This window comes from Hypanus sabinus, chromosome 5 (genome assembly GCF_030144855.1).
Source record: "Hypanus sabinus isolate sHypSab1 chromosome 5, sHypSab1.hap1, whole genome shotgun sequence".
Taxonomy (NCBI): domain Eukaryota; kingdom Metazoa; phylum Chordata; class Chondrichthyes; order Myliobatiformes; family Dasyatidae; genus Hypanus; species Hypanus sabinus.
This window is the reverse complement of record NC_082710.1, coordinates 46,474,460-46,501,770: the sequence shown is the minus strand read 5'-3', so window position 1 is coordinate 46,501,770 and position 27,311 is coordinate 46,474,460. Positions and strand designations below refer to the sequence as shown.

The following is a 27,311-nucleotide window of genomic DNA, read 5'->3' as shown; positions in this document are numbered from 1 at the left end:
AGCATTGGTCATGTGGTTTAGGTCAAAAAGAGCACCAGGCCACAAGATCATGTATCCGTTTGAGCAGCAGAATTAGGGAGTGGTGAGACAATGGAGAAATGTGAAATTGAGAGAAAGAATTTGAAAATCGAGGCATTGCTTATTTCCTCTCTGCTAGAACATAAATCAGTGAACATTCATTTGTAGCTTTTTTTTGTCATGTTAAGCATCTTAGTTGGATTATCCTTAAACTTCCCAAAATCAGGGAACTACGAACTAACTTTGTGGAGCCGATCCTCATGGTTTAACCCTTTAAGCAGTGTTATAATTTTGATGAATCCGTGCTTCTGTCATGGCCAATGCACCTTTTACTCCCACTGAGTATATTAATATTTCATCATATAATGTCATGAAATTAGATAACCAATCTGTTTTCTCTAATCGAGATGTTTACTTTGTCTTTTCTGCATTCAACAAAATTGGAAGAACTTGATCTTTAAGCAGTTCAGAAAATGCTATTTGAGCCATCTTTAGTTAATTCCCTTTGAGACTAAAGAACAAACAATCAGCACAACGTACAGTAGAGTTTGGTTAATTGAGTCACATCAGGACGAGTACGATTTGGCCCAATTCAGTGGCTGTGAATTAGCTGATGCTTTGCGTCTTCCACCTTCCTTTCCAGTCCTGAAGAAGGGTCTTGTCCTGAAGTGTTGACTGTTTATTCATTTCCATAGATGCTGCCTCACTGCTGAGTTCCTCCAGCATTGTGTGTGTTGCTCCAATTAGCTGAAGTTTCAGGGAACTAGTTAAAAGGGTATAAAAAAAAGACAAACTAAGTGGCAAATTTATGTATTTAAATGTCCTACTGAAGGATTTTGGCCTGAAACGTCGACTGTACTCTTTTCATAGATGCTGCCTGGCCTGCTGAGTTCCTCCAGGAATTTGTGTGTGTTGCATATGTTTAAATGAAATACATTACAAATTAGAATACTACCAATAGTACTGCAGTACTATAAAACTATTAGTTCCTAATAGTTATCGACAGAGGAATTCATCCAGTGCATACAATGTACAAAACGAGTGCACACACCTAGTGCAGATAATAAACTGCCTTCATACAACACTATCAATGATTACATCTTCATTGTCATTGTTATATTTATTTATTATTGTTAATACGACAAAGAATTTGAAGGTTCCTGAGTTGTTGGAGTTGTGAAATCATTCCATTGTTACTCCTGGCCATTTCTGTCATCTCCAAGCCTGAATGCTTGAAACCGCAGTGAGCAAAACAGTTCAAAATTGACTTATTACAGGCAATCAGTGACAAAAACCACTGCCTTGTGAACACACGCACACATACACATGACTTTAAAATGTATTTGCTCAAAGCACAATATACCATTTAAATAGCTACACAATTGCACATGATTAATGCTAGTTGGAACCTATTTGGCAACAGGCTCCCTCACTGATTAAGTGGCACAGTGTTGCAAATAAAAAAAGGGAATCTTGGCTACCTTTTGATTAGTTTCTGTTCTTTAAAAGTTGTCCCAAATACATGGCTGCTCTAATTAACCAATGCCCAATTAACAGAAATCCACTGTGTAAGGAAGATTAAGTAAAAATGAATGCAGCTGAGAACAGAACATAAAATAGTACAGCACAGTACAGGTCCTTTGGCTCCGATCCTTAAACCCTGCCTCCCATATATCCCCCCCCCCCACCTTAAATTCCTCCAAATACCTGTCTAGTAGTCTCAAAATACAATATGAATGAGGAGTGTCATAGAGCCGTTGGTGTGGGAGACAGTGGGGGGAAGCCAGAAGTGAAAAAACGTGAAGCAGATTGTCCCTCAGTCCAGTTTTTCAGGGTGAGATAAGTGGATCTGCATAAAAGTACAAGACAAGTGAATGTGCATAGCCCAGAAATGGGGTTTCACAACATGCCTTAATGATGTTCAAATGCATCAATTAATGGGGTATACACTACCTGGCAAGCAGCCAGTCATGGATCCTATTGCAAATCAAACTGCAGGCAGGTGGATAAAGGGGTAAAGAAATGAGTAAACTGCAAATGCAAAAGTGCTGGCTGAGCATTTGACAAAATCTGGAGACTAAGGATGCTCTGTAGAGGAATCAGTGAGTTGGTGCATTGCAAGTATGAAATTGAGTAGGGATAACGTAAATCTGGGTTATCAATCGGGTTTTAATATCCCCTGCTTTTTAACCAGGTTCTGATGAAGCTGCTGTTTAATTTTCTGTTACCAACAACATGCATTTGCTTTCACTCCATAATTATAATTTTGCTTAAAAAGCCTTCTGCTGTTGGAAAAACTGTTGTATTTTTTTTAAATCAGAGGCACAAAACTTAAGTTTTATTTGCCCAATAGTATACATAAATCAACATAGAGATATAATATTTTCTAAACTATAGATTCCTTCTGTATACATTTTGTCAGCAAGTCAGAAAAATGACTTCATATGATATAGGAACAGAATTAGGCCATTTAGCCCATTAAGGCCTCTCTGGCGTTCCATCATGGCTGATTTATTATCCCTCCCAACCCCATTCTCCTGCCTTCTCACCATAACTATTGATCCCCTGATTAATCAAGAACCTATCAACCTGCTCCTTAAATGTAACCAATGATCTGGCTAAAGAAATATTTCATCACCTCTGCTCAAATGAATGTCCCTCTATTCTGAGGCTGTGCCCTGTGGTCCTAGGCTCTCCCACTACACGAAGCATCTTCCCCACGTCCACTCTAAGGCTTTCAAAATTTGAAATATTTCAATGAGAGCCACTGATTCTTCAAAACTCCAGTGAATACAGACCCAGAGCCAACAATCACTCCTCCTAAGTTAACCCTATCATTCTCGTGAATCTCTGGACCTTGGCCTATGCCAGCATATCTTTTCTTAGATCAGGGGCCCAAAACTGATCACAATACTCCAAGTGTGGTCTGACCAATGCCTTATAAAGCCTCTGGTCCTCTTGAAATGAATGCTAACATGGAATTTGCCTTCCTTACCACTCAATATGCAAGTTAACCTTGAGGGAATTCTACGTAAGGATTCCCAAGTCCCTTTGCACCACAGATTTTTGAATGTTTTCTCCATTTAAGGAAAAGCCCACTTTCTGCTAAAGTGCATGACCATGATCTCGGCCTGAAACTTTGACTGTACTCTTTTCTATCTATACTGCTGAGTTCCTCCAGCATTTTGTGTGTGTTGCTTGCATTTCCCTACACTATATTCCATCTGCCAATTCTTTGCTCGTTCTCCCAATCTGCTGCCCTCCCTTCTTGGAGAGGGGAGTGACATTTACATTAGTTTCAGTCCTCTGGAACCATGCCAGAATCTAGTGATTCTTGACAGATCATTACTAATACCTCCACTATCTCTTCAGCTACCTTTTTCAGAACCCTGGGGTGTAATCCATCTGGTTCAGGTGACTTATCTGTCTTCAGGCTTCTCAGCTTTTCAAGCAGCTTCTCCTTATTAATAGCAACGACACTCAATTCTGCCACCTGACACTCCTGCATTTCTGACATTCTGCTAGTGTCTTCAACAGTGAAGACCAATACAAAATACTTATTAAGTTCGTCCGCCATTTCTTTGTTCCCCATTACTACCTCTCCAGCGTCATTTTGTAGTGGTCTGATATCCACTCTCATATCTCTTTTTACTCTTTATATATCTGAAAAATATTTTTGTATTCTCTTTTATGTTATCGGCTAACTTTCCTTCATATTTCATCTTTTCTCCTTCTTATGGCTTGTTCATTGCCTTCTGCTTTTAAAAGCTTCCCAACCCCCTACTTTTCCATTAATTTTTGATATATGCCCTCTCTTTTGCTGTATGCTATCTTTGACGTCCCTTGTCAGCTACTGATGCCTCATCCTCCCTTGAAAATACATCTTTATCTTTGGAATGTATCTTTCCTGCACTTTTCAAGTTTCCCCCAGAAACACCAGCTATTGCTGTTCTGCCATCATCCCTGCTAGTGTCCCCTTCCAATCAACTTTGGCCAGCTCCCCTCGCATGCCTCTGTAATTCCCTTTGCTCCACTGTAATAATGATGCATCTGGTTTTACCTTCTCAAACTGCCTTCTCAAATGGCCACTGCCTCCTAAGTGTTCCTTTACCCTAACCACCCTCATCAAATCTTAGTCATTACATAATATAATCCAGAAATGCCATTCCCCTAGTGGGCTCAAATACTAGCTGCCCTCAAAAGCCATCTCCTAGATATTCTACAATTTCCCTCTCTTGGGATCCAAGAGCCTGATTTTCCCAATTGTCCTGCATATTGAAATCCCCCATGATTATTGCAACATTGCCCTTTTTACGTGGCGTTTCTATCTCCCGTTACAATTTGTAGCCCACATCCCGGCTACTGTATATAACACCCCTCAGGGTGTCCAGGCCAATACATTTCTGCCCCTGTCGAGAAGGCCTTAAAGCAATCTGCTTCTTTCTCAATAAGAGAACCAACTAGCTCTGCTCCACCAGCATCCTCCTCCATATGGCAGAACTGGTCCTCACCCTCAGTAATTTTTTCCTTCAGCTCCCCCAGCTTTCTCCAGATTTGAGGCGTAGCCATGAGCACCTGAATGGAGCCCCAGCTATGTCTGCCTTTTTGTTGACTACATAGAATACTGCATGTTCCAAACCATCCCTGGTAATGCTCCCCAACTCTTCCTGCACTGCATTGGTGCTGCTTCATGCACCCATGCAGAGCTTGTCAATTTCATCAACTTTGCCTCCAACTTCCATCCTGCCCTTAAATTCACTTGGCCCACTTCAGCATCTCCCTCCCCTTTCTTGATCTCTCTGTCTCCATCTCTGGAAACAAACTGTCAACCATCATCTTTTATAAATATGATTCCCACAGTTATCTTGACTATACTTCCCACAATGTGTCCAGTAAGAATGCTATTCCCTTTTCCTCCATCTCCAGAATGAGGCTTTCCTTTCCAGGACATCAGAGATAGAAACATAGAGACCCTACAGCACAATACAGGCCCTACAGCCCACAATGCTGTGCTGAAATTACCTAGGGTTACCCATAGCCCTCGATTTTTCTAAGCTCCATTTACCTATCCAGGAGTCTCCTATTGTATCCACCTCCACCACCATTACTGGCAGCCCATTCCATGTGGTCACCACTCTCTGCGTAAAAAAAAAACTTAGCCCCTCACATCTCCTCTGTACCTACTTCTATGCACATTAAAACTGTGCCCACTCATGCTAGCCATTTCAGCCCTGGGGAAAAGCCTCTGACTATCCACACAATCCATGCCTCTCATTAAATTGTACACCTTTATTAGGTCACCTCTCATCCTCCGTTGCTCCAAGGAGAAAAGGCTGAATTCACTCAACCTATTCTCATAAGGCATGCTCCCCAATCCGGGCAACATCCTTGTAAATCTCCTCTGCACCCTTTCTATAGTTTCCACATCCTTCCTGTAGTGAGGTGACCAGAACTGAGCACAGTACTCCAAGTGGGGTCTAACCAGGGTCCTATATAGCTGTAACATTACCTCTCGGCTCTTGAACTCAATCCCACGGTTGATGAAAGCCAATACACCGTATGCCTTCTTAACCACAGAGTCAACCTGCGCAGCTGCTTGGAGTGTCCTATGGACTTGGACCCCAAGATCCCTCTGATCCTCCACCCTGGCAAGAGTCTTACCATTAATACTATATTCTGCCATCATATTTAACCTACCAAAATGAACCACCTCACACTTACCTGTCTTAAACTCCATCTGCCACTTCTCAGCTCAGTTTTGCATCCTATCAATGTCCCGTTGTAACCTCTGACAGCCCTCCACAATATCCACAACACCCCCAACCTTTGTGTCATCAGCAAATTTATTAACCCATCCCTCAACTTCCTCATTCAGGTCATTTATAAAAATCATGAAGAGTAAGGTTCCCAGAACAGATCCCTGAGGCACACCACTGGCCACTGACCTCCATGCAGAATATGACCTGTCTACAACTACTCTTTGCCTTCTGTGGGCCAGTTCTGGATACACAAAGCAATATCCCCTTGGATCCCATGCCTCCTTACTTTCTCAATAAGCCTTGCATGGGGTACCTTGTCAAATGCCTTGCTGAAATACATATACACTACATCTACTGCTCTACCTTCATCAACGTGTTTAGTCACATCCTCAAAAAATTCAATCATGTGCATAAGGCATGACCTGCCTTTGACAAAGCCATGCTGACTTTTCCTGATCATATTATGCCTCTCCAAATGTTCATAAATCCTGCCTCTCAGGATCTTCTCCATCAACTTGAAGTAAGACTCACTGTTCTTATAATTTCCTAGGCTATCTCTACTTCCTTTCTTGAATAAGGGAAGAACACCTGCAACCCTCCAATCCTTTGGGAACTCCCCCGTCCCCATTGATGATGCAAAGATCATCACCAGAGGCTCAGTAATCACCTCCCACAGTAGCCTGGAGTACATTTCATCCGGTCCTGTTGACTTATACAACTTGATGCTTTCCAAAAGCTTCAGCACATCCCTTTCCTTAATATCTACATGCTCATGCTTTTTAGTCCACTCTAAGTCATCCCTACAATCACCAAGATCCTTTTCCATAGTGAATATTGCAGCAAGGTATTCATGTACTACTTCTGCTACCTCCTCAGGTTCCATACACACTTTTCCACTGTCACACTTGGTTGGTCCTATTCTCTCTTGATCTTATCCTCTTGCTCTTCACATACTTGTAGGATGCCTTGGGGGTTTCCTTAATCCTGCTCGCTAAGGCCTTCTCATGGCCCCTTCTGGCTCTCTTAATTTCCTTCTTAAACTCCTTCTTATAATCTTTTAGATCTTTATCATTACCTCCTTCAAAGAATGGGGTTTCTATTCCTCCACCATTGATGATGCCCTCACCCGCATCTCCTCCATTTCCTCAACATCCACACTAACCACATCTTCCTGCTGCCTTAAGAGTGATAGAGTTCCTCTTGTTCTTGCGTACCACCCCACGAACCTCCGAATCCAACACATCATTCTCCGCAACTTCCGCCATCCTCAAAGGGATCCTACTGCCAAACATTTCTTTACGATCCCCCCTCCTGGCTTTCCACAGGGATCTCCCCCTCCATTACTCTCTGTCCATTCATCCTTCCTCACTAATCTCCCTTCCAGCACGTATCCCTGCAAGTCCTACACCTGCACATTCACCTCTATTCAGGCCTCCAAGAGTCCTTCCAGGTGAGGCAACACTTCACCTGCGAATCTGCTGTGATCATCTGTTGAGTCTGGCGCTGCTGGTGTGGCCTCATCTACTTTGGTGAGGCCTGCCGTAAATTGGGGGGTCGCTTTTTAGAGCACCTTGGCTCCATTCGCCAAAAGTGGAACTTCCTGGTCTGTGATTCCTATCAGCGTCTTTTTACCTTTGCACTATTTTAACTCTACCCACAAAGATTCAATATCTTCTAATCCGATATCACCACTTTATCAGGATTTGACTTCATCTTGTGTCAATGGAGCCACCCTACCCAACCACTGCCCCCCCACCCCCCCACCCTAGGCCTATCTTTTTGATACAATGTGTATCCTCAGATGTTAAGCTCCCAAATGTGATGTTCTTCAGCTATGGCTCAGGTGCTCACAGCATCATACCAGCCAATCTCTAAGCACGCTACAAGACCATCTATCTTAATTTTAAGTACTGCATGCATTCAAATATAACACCTTCAGTCCTGTATTCATCACCCTTTTTGATTTTAGAACCCTGTTACACTTAAAGTCATCCCACCGACTGCAATTTTGCCCTTTTATCTGTCCGTCCTTCCTTACAGTGTTACAACATACTCCCTCTGCTTGCATCACCAACTACCCCATCCTCAGCTCCATCAGTCCTGTTCTGAGCCCCCTGTTGAGTTAGTTTAAACCCTCCCTCACGGCTCTAGCAAAGCTGAGGTTATTGGTCCTCCTCAGGTTCAGGTAAGCCCCTCCTTTTCTGTACAGTGTATACCTTCCCCATTGATCCAGAAATGTGAAACCTTGCCCCCTTCAGCCATACATTCATCTGTCAAACCATCCTATAGAAATCATATCCTCACTGGCACATGGCACAGGCAGCAATCCAGAGATTGCAAACTTGGATGTCCACCACTACTCATGGGTGGTCACTCCTGATTGGATGAGATGGTGACAGGAGCCTTAAATAGACTAACTTGGAGAAATAACTGAGAGATTGTGGTGTTTACCGAACTCTTGCTTTCCACAGGACCCAAAGGTTTACATTTCATTTGGAAGAGAAATGGCGAAAGGGTGACTGATTCTGTTAAGCACCAAACTCAGTTATTAAAAGATGGGCGAATCCATGTCATCAGCTGGTTGAAGGACATAGTAACTGTTGACACACAATATCATTGTCACGTTATATCCAAAAAGGGGACTGCAATGTCAAATGTGCTCATCAGTGTTGAAGGTAAGCCATGAAATAATAATTGACATTAGTGTGGTGCCTGCAGGTTTTCTTTTGGATAGAAATGGAGAAAAAATTTAAAATAAATAAACAATAGGAGCCTAGCCTAAAAGTTATTTTTAGCACTTTAGCATTTATTGCACTTGAAATGAACTGTCCCAACTGAAAGAAGCACCTTGTTTCCACCTACCGGGATGGTGAGGGAGCTTTCTCATGTGCCCAACTTTCTAGGACATGGTTTTGAAAACACAGCAAAGAGTTGGTCAGATCCTGTGCTAAATCTTATGGACAACTGACACTGCAAATGGAGTTGGGCAGCCAGTCAAGTAGAATGTTTTATGTGGATGATAAACTGTGTGTTGTTAGTGCTAAAGCAAGTCAACAGTATTTCATCCTTCTCTCCCTTGTCAAAAGTTGTCTTAAGAGTTGGGAGCATGGTATTGACTGACAAGTCCTCACCTGGTAAGATTCTTATTTTTAGATACATCAAGCATTGCTTTTGCTGGCATTGTCTTCTATACACCTTCTTTGAACCAGCTGTTGACCCATAATTTGAGTAAGATTGGAAATAATTGAATATGCCTAACCAGAACTGGGATTCACTTTGAAAACATTAAGTAATGCAGTTGAGAGAGGCAGGGAAATGGCATTATGCCATGAAGTATAAGATACAGTGGGACCTTCAAATACACATTGTTAGATCACTTAAGATACCAGGGCAGATGGAGAAGATGATCAAGTCTTGGGATGCATGCCTTTATTAGTCAAGGCATTGAACACGAGTCAAGAGGTAATGAAAATGGTTATGAAACACCAGGTAGGTCACAGTTGGAGAAGTGCATACAGTTTTGACTACCCCATTATGAGAAAGATGTGGTAGCACTAGAGAGCTGCAAAGATGGTTTAGATCTGGAGAATGTTAGGAAGTTTTGGAACAATATGGAGGAAACTGAATGGAGGTTTAATATGAGACCAAGGTAGGTCCTCCCTTTTTACCCTCTTTACAGAGTTCTTAAGCAGCTGGAGGGTATTATATGAATGTAAGGTATGTAAGAAGTACTGGAGAGCAGCTGAGAGAAGGGGGAAGTTAAATATCTACTGCTGGAGTTATAAGGAGAAAAAAGGCTCACTGGCTTGATTCTTGGTATGAATGGCTCATCATATGAAGAAAATTAGTTAGTTGAGCCTATTCCTATTGGAGTTCAGCTGAATGTGAGAGGATTTTATTGACGTTTACAAAGTTCTGAGGGGCTTGACCCAATGGAGACTGAGAAGCTATTTCCCCTTATAGGCAAACCCAAATCTTAGGAGTATGATTTCAGAACAAGTCACCCAATTAAATCTAAGATGAGGAGGAAATGCTTCTCTTAAAGGTATTAAATCTTTGGAATTTTCCTTCCCAAGAAACTGTGTAGATGGAGTATGTTTCAATATCCAAATAGAACTCTGGATAGTAATAGAATCAAGGGTTCTGAGGGATTGACAGAAAAGTGGAGCTGAAGTTATGATTAGATCAGTGTTAAATGGCAGAACAGGCTTGAAGGACCGGTTGGCCTGGTCCCACTCCTATTTTAAATGTTCTTTGCAATGTATGGGGAAGAGTCAGTGTGACTGATATTATTGCTCACAGGCAACCCCAAAGCTGGCTACGTGAGATTGATTTTAAAACTATTCCAATATATTATGTTTTTGCTAATCATCCCCTTTGTTGCTTGGGGTTTATTAAATATGTATTTTCTATTATAACCCCTGTATAGGTTATTTGCAGTGAAAATTGTAATGCTCGGCAGGGTAATAATGGAAAAATCCAATTTTATTTATCTGTGTGTTTTATCGTAATCTCTAACTCAAAGCTCATGTAGTGCAACACTTAATGGCCAGTTTTGTCCACTAAGTCAGAGTATTGTGGCAAACCAAGGCACTGTGGTTTCAAAAAATGAAGTTCTTGGGTATCTATAGATTATGCAGATTTTGTTTTGTTCTAATGGTTATTTTTAATAATTTTGTTTTTGGTCCTGTTGTTTTCTTTAAGTAAAATGCACAGACACCCCCCCCCCCAACTCAGTGACAGTTTGACGATTTTCCTTTAAGTTGGCACAGATCGGATCTCCTGGTACGTGGCAGTATTTTAATTTTGCCTGCCACTGGCAAATAAATAGTAAGTTGGTATGAAGTATGTACTTCCTTTCCGTAGCATGGAATTGGAACAGATGCACACCAATTCATTTCATCTCCCTGCTTTCATACAAGTTGACATGATTTCATGCAAACGAGGAAGATTTGTTTGAATATGAGCCGTTAATTTCCAGTTATGGTCAGCTGCAATTATATTTGTTGAAATTAGCTAATGAATTTACTTTGTTTCTGATTTAGATGCTCTTGCTAAAAGCAAATGGTCAAAGGAACTGATGAAATGGAGGAAAGCAGTCGATGATCATGAAAAAGTGATGCAGGCTTGGATAAAGTCATTGGTAGGAAGAAACAACACAAAATACATCCATTATTTCCTTAACAGGTCCTTGTTAACTGCACAGGGCTCAAGCATTGGAGCCACAGCAATGTGAAAATTGCTTGTTTTTCCAGCTAGTAGTTTTAGGCTCAATAATCTGTGTTGTGTCCTTGAGCAAGGCACTTAACCACACATTGCTCTGCGACGACACCAGTGCCAAGCTATATTGGCCCTTGCCCTTCCCTTGGACAACATCAGTGGCGTGGAGAGGGGAGACTTGCAGCATGGGCAACTGCCGGTCTTCCTTACAACCCTGCCCGGGCCTGTGCCCTGGAAACTTTCCAAGGCACAATTCCATGGTCTCTCGAGACAAACGGATGCCTATAATTTTTTTTCCCAAGCATTAAATTTAAGAAACAATATGCTCTGTTTTTTTTGATTAATTTGTTGACAATGAGCCTTCCCTGCACTCCTGCATTTGGTTCTATTGTTCTCTGTTTATGAGCCCAGACAATCCACTGCAATGGGACACAGTGTTGGTTGCTAAGGGAAGCATCAGGGTTCTGAGGGTTGTCTTGAGTGCCTCAAACTTGCAATCTTCCAGTACCCTGTTATTTCACCTGACACGTAACTGAGAATGGAAACTCGAGGTCTGGGAAAATACTGCATTTCAGTTCATTTTATTGTGGCAGTGACTGCTCATCAGCAAGCTGGACTTCACTGAATATTTACAAATGTGTTGACAACAATGCAAACCTGTTTTTATGACTTTTCCATTGTGCTGGTAGCAGCGTAAAACAAATCCTATTTGGACCACACATTTAGAATAGTCAAATCCCAAAAGGTACTCTATCAAACCTAAGCAGATAAGGAGATATTTGTCTAAATTTGGAGTGTAGGTAATGAAGAGGATGAAAGGAGATATAGACATTGGCAAGACAGAGGAATCATTCAGCTCATGCCTGGAGCATTGGCAGAAGAGTAGAGTGGATCAGACATTCCAAAGGATTTTGATAAGGATTTATGTCTGGAACATTCGAGGTGGGAAAAATGAAAAGGGGAGGGGTAATTCCTAATAACAGGAAAGAGAAAGATAAATGGGGAGATAAAACTGTTATAGAAGCAATTGGCTTGAATCTGAAGAGGTAGGCAAATTGCACACACCAGAAACACGATTTTTACATTCCCGGTTACCTGGAAATTATTAGAAGAGGGGACGAAGGTAATACTGGCAGGGAGTCCCACGTTAAAGTCAGAAATATTCAGGTAGATAAAGTTAACAACTGTTGGCTAGTTCCCTTTATGGAACACTGAAAACCTGCAGCTCATGGTTGGAGATGGACTAAATGTGAATGTGTCACCCAGGTGTTTAAAGAATAGAAAGTTGGCTGATGTTCTGTGCAGATATTTCAATAGAATTGGTAATCCAGAAGTAGTAACAAATCAATTATGAACAAAAAATTGTGATGTTTGTAAATCATTGTAAGATTGATACGGCACATGATGTTGATTTATATTAACTTTGCATGAGATTTTTGCTAGATAATTAAATCAAATGATAGATGTACACCGGTGAATTTCCCTGACAGTTTACCTGTTGCAGTGGGGTAGCAAACAGGAACAGTCGTGACAAGTTACCATTCTTTTACAGTAACAAGGTTCTTTCCCTTCCCACTCCTTTGGATTCTACTGGCAATTTTCCATTGTCTACGCTATTGAGTGCCACTCAGAACACAAGGGCAGGAAATGCTCAGTATAGAGTTGATGGAAGCCATACACTAAATGAATTGTACTTTCACTGGAATTTGAATAATTCTGTCTGGTCAACATAATGCAAGTAATGTGCTGGGGATGGCGAGGTAAAGAACAAACAGTGCTTCTATTTACTGTATTAGTATTCTGTGCTGATACTAAAAGGTTATGAACCCTGGTCTTTTGACCCTTGGAAGGCATATGAGGGGATAATCAACAAATTCAAGAAAAGTAAATCTGAGAAATTAATTCAACCTGGTTCAAAAGAAAAGGAAGAGCAGAAATGCACATCTTTGGTTAAATTACTTCACTCAGTTAATCCTCTCCTGTCACAAAACCTCAATGTTTCTCTTTGCTTTTCCGCCTGATCTCAACATGGAATATTGCTTGATTCAGAATACATTATCAGACTACTGCCTGCTAGAACTGAGCTTTACTTAAAACAATCTGGATCAATATCCGAATTTTCCTTGACTTGCTATAATAAAGCGAGTTTCCTCTAACATTACAGAGAAGTTTGGGAAAACATCATGTGTCAATTTTCAGGCACCAGCCTGTGTTTTACATGGTATATTAAACTAATTAGCTGTACCTCTATCCTTTTGGTACAGTGGAGTATTTTAATCTGACCACAATCTAACAATGATATAACCAGTTTATTTTTAATCTCTTACAGGACAGTTGTGATTGAGAAGAACCCAGAATGAGATGCACAAAGGATTTTTGTTTAATGAAAATCATCTGCCATTTTCCCACAAACACCAGCAAGCGAATAAATTTAACTTTATCGTGGACAGTAGAGCTCATTTTTGATCATGGACTTAAAAGAATAATGCATAATTTGCTGAACATGTAACTTATAACTGTTACTCGTCATGTTGATTCTAAGACTGTTTAACAGTCTGCAATGAGCTATATGCATGGTTCTTTGATTCCAATCCACAGTACCATAAAATTGACATAATCTGTAGATCTTGTTACTCATTAAATATGGCACTTTCACAGAAACAGTGGAAACTGAAGTAATTCACGGTTTACAAGTTACAATTATTGTTGCTTTGCAACCGTGAAGTTTGCAAAAGCATAAACTACATGCCTTTGTAAATAAATCTCTATGTGGGATATTAGTCTTGGTTTCATTGCTGGTGTAAAAATATTATGATAAGAGGTGATTTTACTGGGAAGTGAAATTCATTTTCCAACAAATCCTTTCCCTCATTGCTGGAGATTGGAATCATTTTAGCATTCTGGATTATTTACTGGTTTTGGACCAGGGATGTTTGTGTTTATAAAATCAAGGAACCTTATTTACACGGATTTCCAAAAAAAAAACAATAACAAACCATATAACTATAAAACTTGCCATGATGTTGCATAATGATTAATGAAAAAGTGCCTTAGTCCTGGAGATATCATGGCCAGATTGTAACTCCTGCTTTCTCTGAAAAGTTAAACTTAGTCACTACTTGGGTGCCAATCTTTGGAACTTCTGAATTTATGGTGCATGCCAAAAATGTTTTGTATGTTGTAAAGATATTTATTCTTCTAATGGAAGCTGCAGAATTATGAATGTGATCCTATGAATTTTAAATAAAGTGCTGAGATTTTCAGAACTATTTGAGTCATCAATGATGCAGTTTTTTCGTGAGTAAACAGTTTCTTTCCACTCTTGGTAACACTGAAGATCAATAACACCAAAGAGGTTTATCATAATAATCCAAGCAAAAAACTTGAAGATGTTGAAAAATGAACATAAGTCAGTACCTTAGTGCACTCACTGGCCATTTGTCTCACACTATTACATTGATCTTGATGCAATTGTGGCTAAATATTCTCCTGTGTTGTTTCCATTCCTTTCATATTCCTGTGTCTAAACTGCACCAAACTGTATGCTCGACTAGTAAAACATTCCAGGCACCTACCACTCTGTTTTTTAAAAAAACTTAACCGTCAAATCACCTTTAAACTCTGTCCCCACTCCCTTCCCCAACCTTCTGTCTACAACATCTACACCTCTCGTTAACTCCCCTCAGTCTCCAAAGCACTAGGGAGAATAACCCAAATTTGTCCAACCTTTATTTATAGATCATTCTGTCTAATCCAGGCAGCATCTTGTATACCTCTCCTGTACCCTGTCCAGTCTCCATATCCTTCCTATAGTGGGGTTATTTGAACTGCACACAATTAGACCAAGTGCAGTCTGATTAAATGATATCTAGCAGCAGCATGACTTCCTTATTCTTGCAATGAACACACCTACCAATGCATGCAAGTATGTCATACAACTTCGTTATCACCTTATCCACTTACCTCACCACTTTCAGTGAACTATGGATTGACCATGGGATCCCTTTGTACTTAATGCTATTAAATTGTCCATCATTAATTGCATACTTCTTTCATTTGACCTCCTAAAGTACCACACCTTGCATCTGCCTGGATTAAACTTCACCTGTCACTTCTCTGCCTCTACCTGTAACTGATTGCTATCCTGCTGTATTCTTTGATACTTTCTTTACACTGTCCACAATTCCACCAATCTTGGTGTCATCCCTAAACTTGCAAATCCACCCATTTACATTTTCATCCAAGTCATTGACATACAGTGTATCACAAAGATTCCAGCACTGGCCATTGCAAAACACTACTGGTTGTGGACCTCTAGCCAGAATAAGTCTTCTACCCCTACTGTTTTCAATAGGCAAGTCAGTTCCAAATCCAGACTTGCGATTCAACCTGCATCCCATGCACCTTTATCTTCGGAATCAACCTAACACATTAGCATGCTCCAGTCAGCTTTCTCCATCCTCCAAATCCTTCTTGGTATATTCAAACACAAAGGTACTCATTTAGTACCTCAGCCACTTGCTCTGATTGCAGGCACCAATTCCTTCCTTTATCCTCGAGTTGACCTTTCTTCCCTTAGTTAACCCCTTTAAAAAAAAAATCAAGTTATATAATCCTTTGGGATTCTCCCTGATATTGTTCAACAAGGAAACCTCCCGGCCCTATATGGTCTTCCTAATCACCTGCTTGAGCTCTTTGTTGCTTTCCTTATATTCTACAATGGCCCAGTCTGAATCTTTATATGGTTCTATTTCCCCTCTGACTAAATTTAGTACTTCTCAGGTCATCGAAATTTCTCATTCTTGTCCTCGCTCCTTACCAGAAGGTGATTATCCTAAACTTTGATCCACAGGTTTTTGAACAACTCCCACATCTCAGACGTAGTCTTATCTAACATCAGCTGTTCCCAATCCTTAGCTCCTGTCTTATCCTGTTGTAATTTGCCATCTTCACAATGTAGGGCTTTTCCACAAAATTTAATCCTTACTCATAACCTATTGTCACGTTTGTCATTTGGTCTTGTTCATTTCCCAAGTCAGGTCCAGTAAGTTTTCTCTTCTAGTGTGACTTCACATACTGTTTCAAGAACTTCCCTTGGATGCACTGAAGAAATCCCGCCCCATTTAAGCCTCTTGTATTAAAGAGGTTTTGAAATCTGGAGGACAGGTGTCATCTATTTCCAGAAGAGGTTCTGATTCCTGAACCAAGTTGCCTGATTTCATACTCCAAATCTGACAGATACTTATGCTTTGGCCTTTTCCTTGTTTTATTTTGAGACCATAAGACATTGGAGCAGAACTAGGACACTTGGCCTATTGCATCTTCTCCACCATTTCATCATGGCTGATCCAATTTTGCTCTCAGCCCCAAAACAAAGTATTTTGGTTCTCCATTGGGTTAAACAATGAAGCAAACATGAGTAATACATTTTGTTAGCTAGTCAGAGTTTAAAGTAATCAAGATCAGATGCTGGTCTCCCATTTTGGTGCACAACTTCTAGCAACACATTGAGAACTTTTTTACCTAAAGTATGGCCAACTCATTACAGATGCCCAGGACAGCAGATACTTTGTGAGTGTGTAAATCTGAGTGTAAGCCACTACAGAATCACAAAACCAAGTGGACTTAAATCATCCCTGAATAGACTGCTGAAGAAAAGGTTAGTCATAAATTTGATAGCAGCATTGCACCTGAATTTCTAGCTTTCTTGGTTTAAAAACTCCCGTCTCCCATTGACACTTACCAATTTTTATTGATGCATCATACAAATCATTCTGTCTGGATGTGTAATGGCAACTGCTCTTCATGCGACTGCAGAGTTGTGGGCGCAATTCAGCACATTACAGGAACCAGCCTTCCTTCTATGGACTCTCTATACTGCCTCACTAAAGCAGCCAGCAAAATCTGAAATTCACTTCCTATTGGGCAGAAGGTACAATGGCCTGAAAGCATGCATGCCAGGCTGAAGGACATTTTCTATCCCACTGTTATCAGACACTTGAATGGATCTCTTGTACAGTTAAATGTACTCTTGGCCTCAATCTACCTCATTATGATCTTTCACTTTGTTTTTCTGCATTGCATTTATTTCAGTAGCTTTATTCTACATTGCTATTGTTTTACCTTATTCTAGCTCAGTGTCATGATTCAATCTGTATAAACAATGCGCAAGACAAACTTCTCACTGTATCAATACCAATATTACAGACTTGAGCACTAAGCTGACACTCCAGTGCAGTACTGAAGGTGTGCCGTAGTGTTGAAGCTAGCATCAATTAGATGTTAAACCAAAAGCTCGCGATAGTATAAATAAAGTATCCAGTATTCTTCAAAAGTAACTGCTGGAGTTATCCCTGGTATTTTGGCCAATATCATACCTCATTCTACATCATTAAAACAGATTACCTGGTAATTATCACATCATTACTTGTGGAAACATCTCATTTTGCAAAAGTACTTCGTTTGTTGTAAAGCACTTAGAGCCCCTGAAAAGGACATGAAAGGCATCATGTAAATATAATCTGTGTACAGATGATGGAGCAGCAAAAATCAGGAATACGGAAATAATCTACTGATTAGCATTGTAAAAAGCTAAATTAACCTGTTAGATGAGGCTGCAGTCAGATTCTTCCATTTAACTTAATCTTACCTGATAGATTGTCCCAAAGCCAATATATTTGTACCTTCAACTAGGCTCTGCACACTTCTACCAACATGCATTTGAGGGCTGTAATAGAATGGTTTCCTGAGTCATGCTTAGCAGGCAACCAATTCAATTTGATGCATTTGCAAATCACCTTTCTTCTATTGAGATTACGCATGTTTTCTCAAGAAGCCTTTTATTTAATAATTTATAAAATAGATCTACGTAGCTTTTCTTTGAAGTCCATTATCGAAATCTGACTCCAGATATCAGCTGCATTTAATCTCAATCTCTGTAAATCAAATGATTTTTTTTTAACTAATGGTGTGAAATTCCTTCATCAATCAATGACTACTTTAATTGACTGGTGTCATGTTCTATAAAAATCCACTTGAATTTGCATTTTGTTTGAACTGAAGAAATTGCCTATTAAGCAGAGAAACTTGAGTCTCTGCATAACTCCATTTAAAATGTATTCATTACATCTAGTATTGGAAGCAAAAATTAAACTAATTATGTAAACATTTGACCTAGAAAAGCGACAAAATTAATCTCTCAAATATTGTTGCTTTAATTGCTTGGCAGTTACCTTTTTTGTTATATTGCAATTTTGGAGGATACATAGCTAGTCCCTTGGCAAGCAAACCTTTCCTATGCAAATTTGAATTGACAGTTAACTTCTTCGTACGAGGATGAGGAATTTTGGCAGACGAAGAGGGATTGTGCTATGCTTCTAGTGATGCTTAAATAGTGGAATATAATCAAAGCAAGCAATGGAAATATTGCTAGAGCAAGTGACTACATCATATTCCTCATAGATATTACCCGACTGCTTTGCATACTGTGCCACATTTAATAGTTTGTGCCTAGTTGCAATAGTCAGAGCATTAGAGTGGTCTGTGTAGTGTGTGGCCACAGACGGTTATTGAATTGAGTGGAATTCCCTTTTTATTCAGGACCATACTACAAATGGTCAAAAGGAATAATTTCTTTTAGAGATGCAATGCAGAACAAGTCCTTCTGTCCTAGTAAGCTGCACTGCCCAGCAATCCAACAATATTAACACTAGCCTAACCACAGGACAATTTTCAATTATCTTACTAACCAGCATGTCTTTGGAGCACCCGTGTGGTCATGTGGAGAATGTACAAACTCCTTACAGACAGTGCCAGAGTTGAACTATGAAAGGCCACAAACTGTAATAGTGTCACGCCAATGGGATGGAGCCAAAAACCTGAGAGCATGCAGCAGTGGCTGAGGCCCTGTGGTAACAGTGGAAGAGGTGCATTGCTTCACAAATTATCTGCTCTGTCAGCCACTTTCTGCTTCCTGCCCTGTTTGTAGCCACCTTTGATCCTAAGGGGTTACCTAAGATTGTTATGATTCTGCCTGAAGTAGATGAACCATTTTGACAAAGTTCCTGGCTACTTGCAACATTATCATGTGATAAGCCAGCCACTAAGGCAGTGCAAAAGATATCGAGACCTTGTTTCTTTAGCAGCACACACAAATTGCTGGAGGAAATCAGCAGGCCGGGCGGCATCTATGGAAAAAAATACAGTTGATGGATGCTCTGATTTCCAGCATCTGCAGATTTTCTCTTGTTTCTTGAGCATTATGTCAATCAAACAATCAAAATGATTTGGGAAGTAATGTTTAATATAATTGGGAGAAATATCACTTACTGCTTTCCCAGAAGATTCCTTGCTAATTCTGCTTTGCAAAACCAGATGCAGAGAATCCTTAAGCACAAATCCATCTGAGTACAAATTAGGACTGGAACTCGAGTTTAGCATTGATTAACTGCTGGAATACAAAAAGTATGAATTCGTTTCACTTATATACATTTGGAAAGTATTTACAGTGGAATAACCTTGGTCAGCTATACTCCATTTTACATACATAAAGCAGGTTTTTTTCCCTAGAAGAGATCACTAGGAAGGTGGAATTTTTGTCACTGGAAAAAACAAAATATATTCACTTCTTCCCTTTGAATCAAAATGTTTATTTTTCAAAAATATTCAAAAGCAGCAACATTAAGAGTTTTATTCAATAGAAATCTATAAACTAAGAATTAAACAATCATGTATAATCAAACTAGCTTTTATAAAGTATGGAATTAAATTAGGCCTTGAAAGAAATCCCAAAACAAACTTGTACTGATGTTCCTCTATATTATGAAAAAACAATTCAAACTGCTTTATAGCATAAAATTTGTTTGATTATTTACAGAACATATACTTAAATTAATAGTCAGAGTTTTACAATTTCTTTAACAAATCAATGAAACCAGTAGAATTACAAATCAGCAAGCAGTGCCCAGTATTCCCAGTCACTTCTTAATGCATCACAGCTTTTTTTGACCTTAATACAAAGCAAGCAAGAATTATAGTACTTTCCCTTAAAAGGAAATCTAAACTGTTAAGGGGTTGTTAGATTCATTTTACAGCAGTAAAATCATAGCAGCAAAATTATACAAGTCTCATTTACAGCTATTTGTTGCAGCTGGTTTGACAATATTTTGTTTGCCTAAAGAATAAGTGAACATTCATTTTGCAGACTTGGAAAATGCCCAAGCTCCATTACAACCAAGTCTTGGACTTGAACCAATGAGAGAATGTTTCGATACAAGTGGCATGGAGAAACAGCAACTGTCTTGAACAATTTTTAATATTCCATGGCTAGCTTGTCCTCTGTGCAGCTGTTCCTCCAAGCATTTTTATTTTTGCATGTTTTCAGCCAAAGGGGGTAAAAGAAAGGAACAAAAATATTTTTCTTTGGTTTGATATTTTTGCAGGATGTATGGCAATTAATTCAACCACTGTGCACTGACTATAGGAGAGCAGTAATACTTGTGGTAGTATAGATTTTTTTTCTTGACAGTTTATGAAAGTATTAACTGAGTTGACTATAACCTAACACATACAATATTATAAAGCTGTCCCATAATCTAATTCATTTATAATGTAACATTTGCTATCGCAATAAACACGTAAAACAATTCATAGGTGTTTTAAAGGAAACTAACAATAAGTTGAAGATATCAATTTTCAGAACACCAGAAAGTATTGTAATTTAAAATGATACATAACAGGTGTTTAATGTGTTGTACATTGTCTCCTAGCAATAACAGTAAGTCACTGCTGTAAAATATTAAAGTGGACTTTAAAAACAAACCCAACTTTTGAACATTCTTTCTCTGACTTCATCAACACACTTAGTTCTATCATTTTTCTAAACCTTAGTAAGTAAAACATTCTGCTCTAAAGAATGCTGGAGTAAGACTTGAATTAACAGCTGACTGAACCCATTTCTTTTTAAATCATACAACTTAAATATCAACCTCTTGAGCTTCACTTTTTGAATATAATAACCTAATAATTTTCCTTCCATGAACGGCCTTACGCATCTTTCAGGCAAAGATGAAAAATCTGCAGCAAAGCAAAGCAGTTAAAAGAGGGACAACAGTTTTGCGATAACAAAACTCTGTAATAATTTCAAATCCCATGGCATCAAATAAATCGAGATCAATAAGTGATCAGATACCTGAAGATAGTGCTAAAGGTTAGATGATAGCTCTTTACACACTTAGTTCTGCATTCTTCCTTAGTTAAATGGCATACAACATTTTACACAATTCACCAATCTCTACTGCAAGTGTTTGTTGAACCTCAATAAGTCAACATTTCCAACTCACATTCGATCTCTCATACACAATAATGATTTATGAAATCAGTTTTATGGTACTATTGGATGTATGTGTTATCAGTTTGATGTCATAGCTCCTGTCTAAAGTAATGATGATAAACATGGAAGATTCTTCAGGTTAAATTACCAATAAATCAGCATAATAATGTGACTGTTTAGGTTATAACTTGTGACACTTTCATTTTCTAAAGATAGGTATCACAGTATTATAGCATTCATGCACATGCCAAGGTCTAAAACTTGGAATAGTTTACGCAGGGAGAAGTGCAAGCTTCGAGAATCATAAACTATTCACACTAACATAGTAATACTTTATCAAAATCATTTTATGTAGTAGGTATTGATAACATTATTTATTCTTCACCATGAAACCTCCTTGTATCATAAGCTGGAATTTCAATGGATCCAAAAATCAGTAGTGATATATTGCACAACAAGTATCAGTAAACCAAGTAACAACAGCAAATATTGGAAACATTTGACCTGCTGAGCCTTTTCAACATTGACTATTTTTACTCGAAAGATTACTGAACTTACTTTCACGTTTCACCATTGATTCCAGCTCCAGATCAGGTAAAAATCTAAGAGAATGCTACTTTAATGATGTAAGTAAAATTTCTTGAATTTTACTTATATGTGCACTTCGGTGAAATTACGGGATAGAAATCTGGAAAAAAAATGTTTTGTTTGCTTAAAGCACCTCACTTTCTCAACTGCAAATTTACAGGTAACATATTGCATAGATGTCAGCATCCAACTTTAAGAGATTATGTCAGAAATCATTTCACTCACCAGAACTGAAATTACCTTTTGATCATGAGAAAACCACTGACAAAACCAATCTGTATTAAATGACAAAAAGTTTTTAAAAAATCAGATATTACCTGATTTTGTTGCAGTGCTTTCTTGTAACATGTAGCTAGATCATGGGATTCACCATTGTTAACTGGGGCGGCCATTTAGCAATGTGCAGTAATCTTTGCAAATTTACATTTCTCTAGTTATTAATCAGAAGTTTTGGATAAGGTTTCTGAAGTTTAAATTATTCAGAAACAATGGAAAAGAGTGTTTTTGTATATTAACTTATCTGGTCATGTAGTCCAGTGTAAATTTTGCAACAATCATTTAAGTAAAATTGAAACTTTATTTTTTATTGAGAAATACAGAGCAAAATCGGTCTTATGAGCTGCTCTGCCCAGCAACCCTTGACAAACTGATTTAACCCTAACCTAATCACAGAACAATTTACTATGACCAATTAATCAACCTGGTACATCTTTGTACTGTGAGAGGAAACAGGAGGACCTGGAGAAAACCCACCGGGAGGATGTACAGAGACTCCTTACAGAGGATGTGGGGACTGAACTCTGAACTCCAACGTCCCAATCTGCAATGGCATCGCACTAACCACACTACCGTGGAGCCAAATTTAGTGTAATTTGTGCTAAGGGCCAGCTGATTGATTCAGCACAGTTAAATTTAACTTATGCTCATTTGAACATTTACAAAGAGAAAGTTTCCAAGCTAGTATGACCATAGGCAAGTTGCTTGTTATTTGCAGAATATTCAAGGTCAAAGAGTTGTAAAACAATATGATACAGTACAAGATTTTTGATATGTTATTCTGATCCTGAGTTGGTACTAGTATGCATTAATGATTTCAAGTTGCCCAGTCTCTCCATTGTTTTATGTAAATCTAATGCAACAGACGAAAAGTTACCACAGTTTAGTAATTATTTATAAATTTGTATGGGAGTCTGGATACATCAGCAATATCACAATAATGTTATCCAGGATACTGCAGTTTCCAGCTACCAAACATTTCCTCACTTCCCTGTTACAAGATGGGTTCTGTCCAATCCATATCTTGATGATTAAGACAGGAAGACATGAATTTCAGAAAAGTGCACTAAGAAAATAGACTATCTGCAACATTACACTTATTTTTGGGACTATTTTGAGGTTGCCTGCTGCAGTGGTGCCAAATGCCACTACCACCATCAACCTCATTCTGTGGTAATCACTGGGCAACAAACTCATCTTTAGCTATTCATCATACTGAATAAGATTTACTTGGGCTTTTTTTGTTCCAATTAATATCATTCTTTTGCCAATCATATGCTTCAATTATGAGACAATTATTTCATTTGCTGTATATTTTAGTCACCATTTCCTGAATAATAGCGGAATTTTCCTTAGGACTGAGGAAAACCTTACAGTGTTATTTCAAAATGCAAAAAATCTTACAGGTGTTATTTCAAACAACGCTCATTTAGTCATCTTATTGCTGCTTGACATTCAAAATCAAGAATGGATTTTGGAAAAGCCTGTATGGAATCGCCAGTTTCTTCTTCTGAGTTACTGAACAGACTCTCTGAGGTTTGAGTGTTTTCAGTGTCTGACAGGTTGGGATTACACTGACTCTTCAGCAATGTTTTCCAAGTAGTAACTGTAAGAGGAACAATTAGACCAATAAGTAATCATGGGAATGTCAAACTAAATAATTACAATTATGGGAAAACAAAGTGGTGAGAAAGTAAATGATCAGGTTTTCTAACTAAATTCAAATGTGGCTGGTAACTTTCCTTTTCAATCAACTATGATTTCATGAAGTTGCAAATTATGTCATGAATATTAAAAACTTAATTTACTAAATTATATCAGATTTTTAAATTAATTTCTTTTAAAAAGAGTAATGATATAAAAGGCTTAAAAGATCCAAAATTCTACTTTTTCCAGAACTGAGATTTTAACTTGATGATTACACAACCACATAACTCATACCAAATTTTGTGTGCTGCTACTATATGTTCCCATCGTAACAATGAAAATCAGTTGCTTCTATTTCATTACTCGGAGCTGAGAGTGAACAAAACATCTACTATCATCAGCAGCACTTAATAATGAGGGAAGGGATGAAGCAATCAAAGAATGTTTTTGCCTACAATACTGCCCAGGGAAACTTGGCCTGGAACCAAGGTGATTGGCCTGCAATGATTATCAAGTCACCACATTTGACACTTCAATTTAAATGGAGATTTTAATGCTGCCTTAACATCAATACCTGTAGGGACATCATGAACACTTTTCCTTTCATATTTAGCTCTTCAATTCATATTTTGGATCACAGCTACAAGGAGGCATGAGAGTGACCTACACTGGCAGAAGCAAACTCTGCACAAGTTAGCTGGCTCTTTATGAATAAGTTCTAGTTGATGGAACTGTTAAATATCTTTCTCTATTTTGCTGATCATCTTGAGTTGAACGTGACATGACTCATAGGCCAAATAGGAAATGTCTTTAACTTCTGTGAATAAAACATTGCAAGGAAATTCTCCACTTAACTGGGTAAAAACAAGCATTGTAGTAGCAATGGAACTGTTTCCTAAAGGTACTTACCTTGGTGACCACTATGATAGTCCATCTTAAACAGACCTTCTTATGACTACATGGTGCAAATTAAACAGATGGCCGTTTTTTCACTCATAATAGCTACCCTATATTAAAATGGGACCTTGCATTTGTAGCTTTAATATTATTCACACCATAATTTTTTTATACAGAGGTGATGAATATTTATAACAAGCTGCTAGATGTATTAAAGACAGATGCAATTACAATATTTAAAAAGCATTTAGACAGATACTCCCAATAAGAAAAGCATGAGGGACACAAGCCTCCTGCTAACATTTTGGGCCAAAAGGACCCACTCTCTACTGTACATTTTTATGATTCTATCAGCAGCTGTTCACATTTGACATATTTGACCTAATGCATTTGATGTACAAATTTCCCCCACCCACCAAGAATTTAATGATTTAGATTTCCAACTAGAAATTGGCTTCATGAATGATTATAAACTAACTAAAGTCTTGGCATGGTTATACTGGAATGGACCTTGATAAATCTGGGAAAAAAAGATACAGATATAGATACATAAAAAATGTAGAAGTGTGCATGTTTGCATGTGTGAAGGTATCTGTCTGCATGGTATTTGATACGCACTATATTCTGGCTCACTGGGTTCAGTAAAAGATGAAGGGCTTTTGCTGTCTAATTCAATGGTATTTTCTTCTGAAACATTGCATGATGGTTCCACTGAGTTTGCTCCATCAGCCTTTAATTCTTGTTCTAGAGCATTCAGCATTTCCTGATATGCTTTCCTAGCTTCCTCAGTGAGTTCAACCATTTGATGAAACTGGTTCTGTAAATAAAATATACAAATGTATTAATATACAATATTGATGATTTATTTTGAGTCATTGGAAGACTAAAATCAATTTGGCTAATTAACTGAATATTCACGAATTTAATTCCACGTTTCTCATAAAATATTAATTTACAATTTTATTTAGTGAGACTACAGTAATTTACCAGAAGTAATTATTTTACATATATAGGTAAACAGATACAGCACATGCAGTTTTGTATTCTAGTTAATGTAAAACATATTCATCAAGCCTTGGTGAGGGTGCTCCTAGTGCTAGATGTGGTCTCAATGATTCAGAATCTGGCTCGCACATTTGTACACCATCTTCATTATTTGTGGACTTAATAGCCATATATTCTCATTCCAGTGAGGCTGGCCATATATTATCTGGTGTCTGTAGGTGTGTGGCTGGAGCCAGGGTCAGAGTATGTTTGCAAGCAGAGTCAGGGGCTGATGTCCAGAAAGCTTGTACACTTCAGCTTTCCTGACCAGCTGAAACTTATTGGCTCACTGAAATACATACTACTGTGCAATATTTTTAAAGAAATATATATGGGATGAGGAACTTCCAGTAGTTTAAAAAAATCTGCTAAATGACTAATGGTTCCAGATTACTGAATTTCTGCTGTAGAGACTGCCCTTGGGTTATGAACGCCCAACTTAAGAGCTTCTGTAGTTCAATTAAATTCAAAAGTCCAACATAGTGTACACGCATACATTTGTTCTTATCAATCTCAGAAGTAGTTTCCTTTTGCTCTCCACATTTAGTCATTGCTTTCTCATTGGTTTTTGACGCCATTCATTACAACCCAAAATTGACAAGGATGGACCCCACGCATTACTCAGGGACAATCTGTTTTTCAAGATATCTTACGCTTAAAAGCCTTTTCTTATGACACCACAAACAATTCTAATAAGTCATAGGCTTCAATTTCTACGCTTTTAAAGAGCAGCAGCAATAAGGGAACTTATTTATTGAGATCACAGGTGTTTAGATCAAGTGCAAATTTATATATCTGGTAGCATGAACTGAATTTGCAAATCACTGATTCTGACTAACCTCAGCACCATCATAGCTGAAGATTCCAACCACACTAACAGGAACTGCTTTGCTCACACAGCGACCTAGAGCTCTGCGACTGAGAGCAAATACAAATGGAATCTCTTGCGCACGAGCAACTTCAATTATTGTATGCAATGCTTCATCCAAGCCACCTGAACAAAACAGTAATTCTTAGATGTAAACATCAGAGACAACATTAGATGGCAAGCTTAAATAAGAATGCAATGTCTGTAATTTACAAAATGAATAGACAGGTTTTCTCAAGGAAGTATTTTTACTTGACATCACTTGAACCTTGTAGACTAACACATATTTTGCCTTTTAGTGAAGTATTCCACGTCTTTAACTCTCTAAACATTTTCTGGCCACTCTGTTCCTCTTGTATATGGCCATTTCATCCCTGTGCTTGCACTGAGGTATTATCTCTTCAGAATTTCAATTTCCCTTTTTTGCTTTATGAAGCTTATGGTCTTTTTTTCTTCTTTCTCTTTGTGGATTATGACTTTACTGTACTGCTACAGTTTAGTATAAAGGGACTAAAGCAAGTAAAAGGAAAAATTTCCCCCAATGAATATCAAACTATTATATACATCCAAACTCTTGGAAATCAATGTTTAGAATCTTCAAGTAGGTAAATGAATTATAAATGGATTCTTTATACCATGTAGTCACAGAGTCAGAACACTGCAG

General features: G+C 38.5%; 1 protein-coding gene and 1 long non-coding RNA gene across 3 annotated transcripts in view; one reads left to right on the top strand and one right to left on the bottom strand.

Annotated features, from left to right (window-relative positions):
* The first annotated feature begins 7,558 nt into the window (after positions 1–7,558).
* LOC132394130 (uncharacterized) lies at positions 7,559–14,308 on the top strand. The gene is made up of 3 exons (XR_009512189.1): positions 7,559–8,452; positions 10,823–10,920; positions 13,327–14,308. It is a non-coding gene; the product is annotated as an uncharacterized LOC132394130 (long non-coding RNA).
* A 5,321-nt stretch (positions 14,309–19,629) lies between these two features.
* LOC132394128 (selenocysteine insertion sequence-binding protein 2-like) overlaps positions 19,630–27,311 on the bottom strand; it is an 84,973-nt gene continuing 77,291 nt past the window's right edge. For both annotated transcript variants that reach the window (XM_059969896.1, XM_059969897.1), the window contains exons 16-18: positions 26,619–26,773; positions 25,354–25,552; positions 19,630–23,797 (exon numbers count right to left, since the gene is read on the bottom strand). In XM_059969896.1, coding sequence (XP_059825879.1) covers positions 23,625–23,797; positions 25,354–25,552; positions 26,619–26,773 — 527 coding nt within the window. In that variant the 3' untranslated portion in view covers positions 19,630–23,624. The remainder of the gene's footprint in view (positions 23,798–25,353; positions 25,553–26,618; positions 26,774–27,311) is intronic.